Genomic DNA, 12,315 nt, shown 5'->3' on the forward strand with positions numbered 1-12,315 from the left:
GAATCGTACCGTCGTAGCGATCATAATGGCACTGTGTGACGGTACCCTAAGGGTCATAAAATCATAAAAGAAATGGCAGAAACTTGTGATCTCAAAAGCATCTGCAGTACAAATACAATTAAACCTCCTGTAGGGTATTTTACAGTATGTTAGCAGTAGGACAAAACACACAGTAACAATTTAGGGATCGTTGCATCAATGCTAACAGCAGGACAGCGATTTAGTAGCTAAAGCTTTGACAAATATTGATATCCATTACTGTTCTCTCCGATATGATATCTGTGGATGTATGAGGGTATTGTGAAGCTGAGACCTGGGCATTGATACACAGACCCCTGTAATTACAACATGCCGACACATGCTACTTGATCAATTCACTAATTCTAGGTTCCATTCGTAAAGAACTATTAGGTTAGATGAAAGCACTAGATCACGGCACTGCATTCCTTGTTAGACAAGACACTTGAAACTATCAGTATACCACTTGTCTTTCTGCAGCAGTCTTTTGTCCAGAAATACTAGCAGGGGCCTTGAAAGTGTCCAAACCCATGGCTGCAGGAGGTCCATGATATCCTGGATTGTCTTCTCCCCTGGTGTCCTGCTTTGAAGCTATGGCCACAGACAGGGAGGCGGTGTGTCTTCCAGGAACAGCGTTATGGGCAGGGAAGTTGGGAGAGTAGTCTAGTTGGGCAGAAGAATGGGCTTTTCTGGGAAGAGTGTTATATGGAGAGTTTCCTGAAGAGTACTCCTTTAGAATTAGCTTTAGGGTGGAAACTCTACGTTCTTTTGACTCCTGCTTACGCTCCAGCAGTTTACTGTTCACATGTTCTGAATTAACATTAGAAAATGAAACCTGTGGATTAGTGGTGGTGTGTCGCATGCTTGAGCTAGACAGAGTAGAATAAAGGATGCTATCCTTATTGGACTGTGTACTCAGCGGGCTCACTGTGTGCCCACTTATCTCGCCCTGGAGGTAATTAGTTGATGACCTTTGATATCTGCCTTTTCTGGGAGGAGGTGGGGGGCCCTGTTATTAATATGGAACAACAGAACAAAGGAGAACATGGAAAGAAACAAAAAGGAGAAGCCAACATTAGCATGTTCAGAAGAAAGAAAATATTTAGTTCATGTATCGAACGCTACATTTAACCAAGTGTCTAATCATTGCAAAGTCCAGTGCAAAATAAACACTTGTAAGTAATACACCTTTGTGTGTTAATGGATTCTTCTATTGGCTAGATAAAATTTAAAGAAAAACAGTAACCAGGTATTTGCGATGTAATCTGAGACACCATTATGTAGAAGCAGAGACCCCGACTCCAATGATGTGTCACTTAATTGGCTGTGTGCTGTAGTTTCAATACAATCAGTGTTTTATCAGCCAGGGATTACTAGAGGACTAGATATCATGTGCAAGCTAGTCAGACTGATCTGTGTAACCCCGCCCCCACCACTGATTGGTAGTTTGACAACACTGTACACAGGAAGCTGGCAATCAGAGGTGTGGGCGGGGTGATGTACAGCTACATGCTACATCTACAGCAGAGAAAACAAAGATTCTATCCAACCTACACCAAGCAGTCCAGTAAGTGACACATCGCTGGAATCGGGCTCTCTGCCCCTACATCGTGCTGCTCTCAGATTACATAACACAACACTTCTGACAGATTCCCTTTAAGCATGATGGAGTGTGTGCGCTGTATATTATAAACTACTGTCATAGTTGTTCATTAAAAAAGGTTGATTCACCAGTATTACAATGAGAGCGAAAAAAAAGAGCACTCAGTGCTAGACATGGTCCTAACTGATGTATTGTATGTTGGCAGCAGCAAAGACTGCAGTATTTTCTCTATCAAAGCATTTTATGGTGTGATTCCATATGAATGGCAGCGTAAGAAAATATAAGCTCTACAACATATAATACAACAGTAACTCACTTGCATGCAATAAAGGAGACAATGCCCTTCTATACACAGAGCACTGTTTGCTAGGTTATCATTGTAACATGGATACTGGAATATTTTGACTAGAGATGATAAAACTTTGCCACTTTTGCTTATTTTGGTGAGTTGTCAGCTGGTATTCCTTGTGGTCAAGCGGTCTAAGATCTCAGGTGAACAGATGGCAATTCTTTCAAGATGCTTACTAGCCTAAGGTCATGTGTTAAGTGCCGTATAATTCCAGTTCTTATAATCTGATTCACCGTAAACACAGGGTTCATGTTGGCATATGTGCATGTGATAGCAGCAGCTCTAAAGGGCTTTTCAGATCATATTTCCAGCTGATTATACAAATATTAAACACATTTAGTTACATTTTTTATTTTTAATCTATTGATTTCAAATAGGAACATTGTGACATTTAGCCATGTGGATTTCTAGACAAACATTACTAATCACATATGCACTAGAATACATTTTCAGTGCACATACAGACATGGCAGTCAATTTTAATAGTGAGGTCGGGATGTAGAGACGGCCATGATGGAAACAAGCTGGCTGCAGTTTTATTCCAAGTACCATGCCCCCTTAGCTGGGAAACTGCGCTCCTGATTTAGAACCTGTGCTCTTCTATGCCACAATTATTCCTATTTGTGCAATCAATTACAATTATTGCTTTGGCACAAACATGATAAAAGGCAGCTTAATAGCCTATAATACATTGTACAGTCATGGCCAAAAGTATTGACACCCCTGCAATTCTGTCAGATAATACTCATTTTCTTCCTGAAAATGATTGCAAACACAAATTATTTGGTATTATGATCTTCATTTAATTTGTCTTAAATGAAAAAACACAAAAAGAATTGTCCTGAAGCCAAATTGGATAGAATTTCACACCAAACAGAGTATTGGCACTGTTTGAAAAATCATGTGATGCTTCTCTAATTTGTGTAATTAACAGCACCTGTAACTTACCTGTGGCACCTAACAGATGTTGGCAATAACTAAATCACACTTGCAGCCAGTTGACATGGATTAAAGTTGACACAACCTCTGTCCTGAGTCCTTGTGTGTATCACATTGAGCATGGAGAAAAGAAAGAGGACCAAAGAACGGTCTGAGGACTTGAGAAACCAAATTGTGAGGAAGCATGAGCAATCTCAAGGTTACAAGTCCATCTCCAAAGACCTGAATGTTCCTGTGTCTACCGTGCGCAGTGTCATCAAGAAGTTTAAAGCCCATGGCACTGTGGCTAACCTCCCTAGATGTGGACAGAAAAGAAAAATTGACAAGAGATTTCAACGCAAAATTGTGCGGATGTTGGATAAAGAACCTCGACTAACATCCAAACAAGTTCAAGCTGCCCTGCAGTCCAAGGGTACAACAGTGTCAACCCGTACTATTAGTCGGCGTCTGAATGAAAAGGGACTGTATGGTAGGAGACCCAGGAAGACCCCACTTCTTACCCCTAGACATAAAAAAGCCAGGCTGGAGTTTGCCAAAACTTACCTGAAAAAGCCTAAAACATTTTGGAAGAATGTTCTCTGGTCAGATGAGACAAAAGTAGAGCTTTTTGGGCAAAGGCATCAACATAGAGTTTACAGGAGAAAAAAAAGAGGCATTCAAAGAAAAGAACACGGTCCCTACAGTCAAACATGGCGTAGGTTCCCTGATGTTTTGGGGTTGCTTTGCTGCCTCTGGCACTGGACTGCTTGACCGTGTGCATGGCATTATGAAGTCTGAAGACTACCAACAAATTTTGCAGCATAATGTAGGGCCCAGTGAGAAAGCTGGGTCTCCCTCAGAGGTCATGGGTCTTCCAGCAGGACAATGACCCAAAACACACTTCAAAAAGCACCAGAAAATGGTTTGAGAGAAAGCACTGGAGACTTCTAAGGTGGCCAGCAATGAGTCCAGACCTGAATCCCATAGAACAAGGGTCCCCAACTCCAGTCCTCAAGGCCCACCAACAGGTCATGTTTTCAGGATTTCCTTTGCATTGCACAGGTGATGCAATTATTACCGGGGCAAGACTAAGGAAATCCTGAAAACATGACATGTTGGTGGGCCTTGAGGACTGGAGTTGGGGACCCCTGCCATAGAACACCTGTGGAGAGATCTAAAAATGGCAGTTTGGAGAAGGCACCCTTCAAATATCAGGGACCTGGAGCAGTTTGCCAAAGAAGAATGGTCTAAAATTCCAGCAGAGCATTGTAAGAAACTCATTGATGGTTACCGGAAGCGGTTGGTCGCAGTTATTTTGGCTAAAGGTTGTGCAACCAAGGATTAGGCTGAGGGTGCCAATACTTTTGTCTGGCCCATTTTTTGAGTGTGTGAAATGATCAATGTTTTTCCTTTGTGCTTCATTCTCTTTTGTGTTTTTTCATTTAAGACAAATTAAATGAAGATAATACCAAATAATTTGTGTTTGCAATCATTTTCAGGAAGAAAACGAGTATTATCTGACAGAATTGCAGGGGTGTCAATACTTTTGGCCATGGCTGTACATAAAGTGGATGAAAAATACAGTTTTTTCCATAGCTTAAATACATCCATGGTTTAGTTGCAGAAATACAGTTAGTTATTTAATATCTGTGGTGCCACCATGCAGTTTTCTCTTCTAAGCGTATTCTAGAGAGTTTTTTTTTCTTCAAATGTTCTAAATCTATAACGTTAGTTAAAGGAAGTTTTAAAGGGAATGTGTCATCAGCAAATGACCTATTTTTGCTTTGAAGAGGTTGTCCACTACTTTAGCATTGATGATCTATCCTTTGGATAGGTCATCAATGTCTCATCAGTCAGGGTCTGACACCCGGTAACCCCCACCGATCAGCTGTTATAGGTGCTGGCGGACGTCGGCCAGAAGTGCTCTCTTGCGGAGCACTTATTCAGGAAAACTGGTCTTCTCACTCTTCCAGCTAAATGGTTGATGTGAATACTTTTCTGCCCAATGATGACAGAAGTATTCTAGGAGTGATACCTTTATTGGCTAACCAGAAAATAATGTGTTTGCAAGCTTTCAGAGCACAGTGGCTCCTTCTTCAGGCAAGATTACAGATAGCGTAATCTTGTCTGAAGAAGGAGCCACTGTGCTCTGAAAGCTTGCAAACATATTTTCTGGTTAGCCAATAAAGGTATCACTCCTAGAATACTTCTGTCATCATTGGGCAGAAAAGTATTCACATCGATTTTTCTGGCTAACACGGTACCACAATACAATTTGGTATTGTACATCATCAGCTAAATTGTTGAAAATGGAAAGGCTCTCCATGTCCAAAAACCAAATGGTCTTATACCGAAATGCACTACAAGATCTTGCGATAGTCAACAACTCAGGAATCATTTAAAAGTATATGGAATCTGATTTATGATACTTGTAAATGGAAGTCATTGACCTGTCTAGACACCAAGAGCTGCTGGTTATCAAGAGATTAGAGCTGCTTATCTCTTTCTGTAGAAGTCTACTGCAGGCGGTTTTATTAGGAAGCTCCTTTTCTGAGCCAACCACTGATTGCTTACAAAAAGGAGGGTGCGTTACGTCAGGCAGAGACTTTTCATCAGCCGCCACGTGAATTATACAGTATAATATCTAAGAAATTGCAAGAGATAATATGGTAACATAGTAACATAGTAACATAGTAAGGCCGAAAAAAGACATTTGTCCATCCAGTTCAGCCTATATTCCATCATAATAAATAACCAGATCTACGTCCTTCTACAGAACCTAATAATTGTATGATACAATATTGTTCTGCTCCAGGAAGACATCCAGGCCTCTCTTGAACCCCTCGACTGAGTTCGCCATCACCACCTCCTCAGGCAAGCAATTCCAGATTCTCACTGCCCTAACAGTAAAGAATCCTCTTCTATGTTGGTGGAAAAACCTTCTCTCCTCCAGACGCAAAGAATGCCCCCTTGTGCCCGTCACCATCCTTGGTATAAAATAACCAACTGCTGGAGAGGGTTTTTCATATGAAAAGGACAGGGTTCAATATCAGTCAGTACAACGCCCAATTTGCATGTGTATATCCATCAGGATTATGTATGGCAGCCTATACTTCCAGATCTGTAGATCTAGTTCACAAATAATAACCCTGAAGGCACTGTACAGCCTTTACCAGTCGTGACATGAGGAAAACATGGGAAGAAAACACAAAATTGCTGACAAGACAGAAGTGAATAGTTCAAGGACCTAGAATTTCTGTTAAAAACTGTAAGGGCTGGTTCATATGTTGTGTTTTCTTGTGCATTTTTCCGTTTTAAAAAATATTTTTTACAAGGAAAACTGCAGACTATTGCCCAAAAAATTGAAGCAGAAATTAAATGTGAATGATAAATCAATAGATCACAATGGCGCTGAACACGTGTGCCTAAAAGTACAGCAGCAGGCAAACCAGCTAGTGCGGTGTGCAAAACTACCAGAATATCAAAAAAATCAATAATGTAAAAGGTTTCCGCGCTGAGACACACGTACAGATCAGCGTGTAGTCCTGTGCAGGGAAGATCCACTGGCGTGGCGGTTTCTTCCCCACTGTCCAAAAGTGTTAGCAATGGGAGTGTCCTCCCCAGGGTAGCAATCTCCCATTGGAACCCGCCGCTGATTCACAGAAATTAAGTGCGTTTTTTATGCATGTTTGGTGCACTTTTTGACCCGTCGTGCATTTTTACAGAATGCAGCTTGTCAATTCTATCAGCATTTATTTTACAGTAGTTTTTCCCCAATGAGATCAAAATGACCCAAAACACATAAAAAGTGCAAATTCTCCACTGCAGGTTTCTAGCCATAGTCTACATTTTTTAGGTAGAATAAAGCATCAAAAAGGCATAGTGTTTTTGACACTTTTTCATGAAAAATGCCGACAAACTCCAGTGGAAATTCTATGCCTTTTTATGCATTTTAGGTGCAATTCTGATGCTTTTTTGTGTCTTTTTTTGCCACTAACCCATTTTGATCACGATGGAGAAAAACTGCAGTAAATCCAGTGAAAGAATTAACGTTCTATGTTTTTTAAAAAGACCACAGATAAAAAAAATGGCTAAGAAAAAACGCACTGTGTGAATGAGATTTTAGAAATCTCATTCATTTTGTTTTTACTGTAAAATGTGGCACTTGCCATAAGAAAAAAACGCATCAACAACTCAATGTGTGAACAAGCCCTACTTCTAACAAAACTGTGCCTATAAATAACAGTACACCTACAAAAAACTTTGTGCAGCCTGCATATGTTACAATAAAACCCAATAAAAATCCTTTATTAATATACAGCTCTGGCAAAAATTAAGAGACCACTGCAAAATGTTCAGTTTGTCTGATTTTTCTCTTTATAGGTATATTTTTGAGTAAAATGTACCATTTTTTATGTCCTGTGGTGCGTATTAGTATTTGACTTTATATGATACATATTTTAATGAATGTATTGTTGCTACTTGAATTACGTAATAAAAGCAGATTTTAATTATATATCCCTGGTGTGGTGCTAATCTCTGGTGCATCTACGATCATGGTGTTTGGGCTATTTTACTCCAAGTGTAACATTATGAATACCAATAACCTCCATAGCTTCTACTATTGCCTCGTAAACATAGGTTACCTTAATAAATGCGGTAGGCATATGTAGAAAGAGTGACGGCACACTGTATGAATGGAGCAGAGGTCGATCACGTGCACTACTGCTCCTTTGATTCTTAATGGGAGTGCCGGAGCTTGCCGAGTGCAGCGCTCACGTGATCAGGGCTCCAATTAGAAGGGATGGAGAGACAGTGTGCATGATCGACCTCCACTCCAATCCGCCAGGGCTCTTCAGAGCTCTGGTTCCCATGTACGTACGGTAGGGCAACTTCCGTTCGACCCCCAGCGATCGGAAAGTTATCCCCTAGTCTGTGAGCATGTGATAACTTTTACATTTGAGAACACCCCTTTAAAGTATTCTTTTAGACACCATGGGATCTAAGAATAGACATACTTTGATGAGTTGTGAAAATAAGGATATGTCATTAATTAAGTAGGTGTTTCTGTTACTGTATGTATGAAGATTTAAAGATTAAACCTGTTGGATGAAAACATGCAGTCTTGATGTTGTCTCTCCATATGGTAGCATCATTATGAATCTGGGATAAACCCCAAACACCATTATACAGCATTATGCATTGTTGCAGATGGTTCTTCACAAGCTGCTGTGTTAAATCTCACTTAAGAATAATGACTCGATGCATGGAGAGCATGGAGCTTTCAATAAACCTCTGTACTCCGATAGTTTGAGCTCATTTGAATGCAATCTAATTATAGGAACGAAGTAGAAGAAAGCAATATAAGACGGGATAAGAGTCATCGTTATTATTCTGCGAAGAGTCACTTAGAATTCTGAATAATTATGTTGTTTAATTGACAAGTATGAGTCAGAATATGTTTGGCAGTCAGATTCTGGAGGTAACAATTAATTTGTTAAATATGTTTGGGCCACCACTGAAAAGAGCTGCATGGATTTGATTTTTATGCCCAGTACCAGCTGGACTGTCTCACATTTGTGGCGTTGCACCAGGAGGTAGAAGGGTATCGTCTCTACATCAACTGTATATGTGTCTTCAGGACTCAGAGACCATTGATTACAGTGGTGGAGCAGGTAGCTGACAGATACCTTCTCCACCATTTCATCTGTGGAGAGACTGAAGGACCTGCAACAGAGAATAACTCAGCAGCAGAGAAGCCGGACACACAGGCAATTGGGATGCGTGAGAGGGGCATCGCACTGACTGTGGTGGAACTGTAGGGGGTCATCATACTGTGTGAGAGAAACAGTGTAGAAAATCATACAGTGTGAAAGACACAGAGAGCATCATACTGTGTGAGGGACTGTTGCAGAATCATACTGTGCTGGGAGGACATAGAGACATCATACTTTGTGTAGGGACTGTGGTGACATCAATGTGTGTGGGTGTGTGTGTGTGGGGGGTGGCATGTGAGGGCATTATATTGTGTGTGGGGGACACTAGGGACATCATACTATGTGTGTGAGGGGATTGTAGATGTCATCATACTGCATGTGGCGGTTAGTTAGACAACATGAAAATAAGCAAGTTTACAATGGACTTTTTCCTATCTGTTTTCAACATCCTGCTGAGAGCTTTCATCTTACATAGTGTACAGCTGGTTAATAGTTTGTTCACTAGTGCCTGCCTAGATTCTAGCCAAGTGTGTGCAGTAGTTAGATGCCAGGAGAGGTGTTAACTTCTAATATCCTGTAGAAGTTATCTGACAAGCTGCTCTTATTAGTCCTGAGTAAACACAATCTCCCTGGCCCCCAACATCACAGCTATCACTATCCTGAGCCATGTGCATTATCACATACCCTGTTATCTCTATGGGTAAATATGTAATACCAGTGCACTCTCCAGCATAAACCACTAATGGCTGAATGTGTTACAGCAGAACCCGTGCTGAGCTTTATAGTTCAACTAATGCTACAATTCTACTACTCAGCAGAACTGTCACTTAAAGATGAGAGCCTGCCCTGCCAGAAACTAGAAGCAATGAGACTGCAGAGCTGCTCAAGACATAACTTGAGCAAATCGTTTTAGGAAACATTACAAAGATTTGTAATCAAGACAATTTAACTCCCAAGTTCGAAATCCCATTTCTGCATGGTAACAGAATACATACAAACCCTGTGTAATTGCATCCAATGTGTTATTCCACTCCCTTTACTCACTTTCCTGATAATATACTGACAGCAGAAGGAGTAGACGGATGGTAGCAACAAATAACTTCAGTTCTAGGTTGCCCCTAACCACAGGAACAGATAGATTTGCACTGGATTTGTATACACATATCTGGCCACCTAGCTGCAACTCTACACCAGCGCATTGGACCCTTCATTCTCAGGATTGATGGGTTTTTTAGAGATCAGACTCACATCAATCATAAAGTCATGACATATCCTAGTTATATGCTTTGCAAAGAGTGAAAACCCCTTTAATCCATTTATTTACAAAGTTCATGGTCTTCTTCCTTTATGTGGAATAGAACAACATAAATGAGCTGCTAAAGTGTTAAAAACATAAGCTTGTAGACAATTGTATGCGTTTAGTGATTCTCTCCAATTCTTTGCGGCTGTATAGATTAGATCTATGTGTAAGCTGGTTATAGTTGCAAGCTTGTTAAAAGAGCTGAACAAATACTTGACATAAATCATATTTACCTGAGTGGGCGATTTCCTTTCCTGCAGGTTTGGCCGGACACTTCTAAAGCCTTTTGCTGCAAGGGAGGAACCACTTGGATCACCATTGAGAGCATCTTTCACACAATCATTGTAAGATCTCCAGATATCTAGAGTCAAATCAGATCATACGTACAGTGCCATTAACAATACTAAGGTGAATAGTATGGAAGGAAGAGGACAGCCACCTACTGTGCACCTTCAGTGCCTCATATCACCAACAATACTGGCACAAATACAGAACTAGCACAACGGGGAAAAAAAAGCTATAGAAACATTCTAGTACCTGAGTCCGGGGAATAAGAGTCCTGCCCTAAAAGAAAAAGGAATAATAATTAATATACCTTATGTATATGTATGTATACCGTATTTTATGTAAAATATAATTAATCAATTTTATTGGACAGGTGAACAGTGGCCAGCTACTTAACAACGCCGTCTTCTTAGCTTATATACATTTCCTAGTTCCTCTTTTGAAGGGTAAAATCAGTCGAAATTAAAGAGGTTTTCTGAGATTAGAAAGAATGGGTTTTCCTTTACCTCCACGGAAACAGAGCTAAGCTTGTCCATGGTTGTGTCGGGTAGTGTAAGTTCATCTCTATTAAATTGAATGAGATGGAGCTGCAATACCGGACAAATCCTGTGAGCAAGAGGGGCACTGTTTCTAGAAAATAAGCAAACATTTTTACAATCGCAAAACATTATTTCAGGATAGAAAGCTAGAACATACCTCTCTGCCTGTTGGACCGCCAGACATGATAACTTCTGAAAAGCTATATCAGAGGTGTTAACAAATATGACTGCGCTTCCGCTTGCTAAAGGCGGTGTCCGGCTTTAGAGACAATTTAAATCCATTTAGGGCTAAAAATTATATTTCTAATTGAGTTTAAAAAAAAAATGTTTCCAGTGTTTTTATTAATGAGCACAATTAGTGAAAAGTATGTCATACTAGATTTTATTATTTCGTTAGATTGACACAAGGCAATATTACAGAAATTTACTGTACGGATCAGAAATAAGGCGCAGGCAGGTGCTATGGATCACTACTCTCCTAAGCATACCTCTGTCAATCTCGAACAGCAGCATTTCAGACACACAAAATGGGGGCACTCCGTACCATGCGCCCACCGGCTCCCCCACAACACCATTTAGGGGTGCCGATGAGTTGCCTGGGCCGCTAAGACTTTGCGCCGGTGGAGACCAGCCTGTGACCGGCGTTCATAGACCATGATTTCTACTCTGTACTGTAACATTATAGTATTGTAGTACAGAGTACAATCGATCACTTGGTCACAAATATAAATGCCGTAATCTGGCTAAAAAATACAGTAAAAAAAATAAAATGGATCAGACCCCATTTCCCCCACTAATGTAAGTAAAAAAAGTCAACATATTTAGTATCACCGTATCATGTAAAACTTTAATTTAACAAAATATATTTTTTTATTGCTGCAAACAGCAAAAAAATGCAATAAAAAGCTATCAGAATCTTAAAAAAACATCCCTTGACCAAAACTGTGCCGCTAATTATAGACCTGTCTCTAATCTTCCCTTCATCTCTTGACTCCTGGAACGCCTGGTCCACTCCCGTCTTATCCGCTATCGCTCAGATAACTCTCTTCTCGACCCTCTACAATCCGATTTCCGCTCTTTACACTCTACTGAAACTTCCCTCACTAAAGTCTCTAATGATTTACTAACAGCTAAATCTAATGGTCACTACTCCATGCTAATTCTCTTGGATCTCTCTGCAGCATTCAACACTGTGGATCATCAGCTCCTCCTCACTATGCTCCGCACCATCAGCCTCAAGGACACCATTCTATCCTGGTTCTCCTCCTATCTCTCTGACCGATCCTTCACTGTATCTTTTGCTGGTTCCTCCTCCTCTCACCTTCCCCTTACTGTTGGGGTTCCACAAGGATCAGTCCTAGGCCCCCTCTTTTTCTCTTTGTATACTGCCCCTATTGGGCAAAGAATCAGTAGATTTGGTTCCCAGTACCATCTCTATGCTGATGACACCCAGTTATACACTTCTCTTGATATCACGCCTGCCTTTTTAGAAAACACCAATGATTGTGTTACCACTGTCTCTAACATCATGTCCTCCCGCTATCTGAAACTGAACCTGTCAAAAACGGAACTCCTCATGTTTCCAC

General features: G+C 40.6%; 1 protein-coding gene across 19 annotated transcripts in view; it reads right to left on the bottom strand.

Moving 5' to 3' along the window:
* Positions 1–12,315, bottom strand: part of SORBS2 (sorbin and SH3 domain containing 2) — a 433,609-nt gene that overhangs the window by 138,489 nt on the left and 282,805 nt on the right. For 11 of the 19 annotated variants that reach the window (XM_069744352.1, XM_069744353.1, XM_069744346.1 and 8 more), the window contains 2 exons: positions 10,443–10,469; positions 10,139–10,266 (listed from right to left, as the gene is read on the bottom strand). In XM_069744352.1, the coding sequence (XP_069600453.1) occupies positions 10,139–10,266; positions 10,443–10,469 (155 nt within the window). Of the gene's footprint in view, positions 1–481; positions 1,022–10,138; positions 10,267–10,442; positions 10,470–12,315 lie in introns of those variants that run through there. The other 8 variants (XM_069744350.1, XM_069744355.1, XM_069744356.1 and 5 more) reach the window with 2 other exon arrangements.

Source organism: Ranitomeya imitator, chromosome 1, assembly GCF_032444005.1.
Source record: "Ranitomeya imitator isolate aRanImi1 chromosome 1, aRanImi1.pri, whole genome shotgun sequence".
Classification (NCBI taxonomy): domain Eukaryota; kingdom Metazoa; phylum Chordata; class Amphibia; order Anura; family Dendrobatidae; genus Ranitomeya; species Ranitomeya imitator.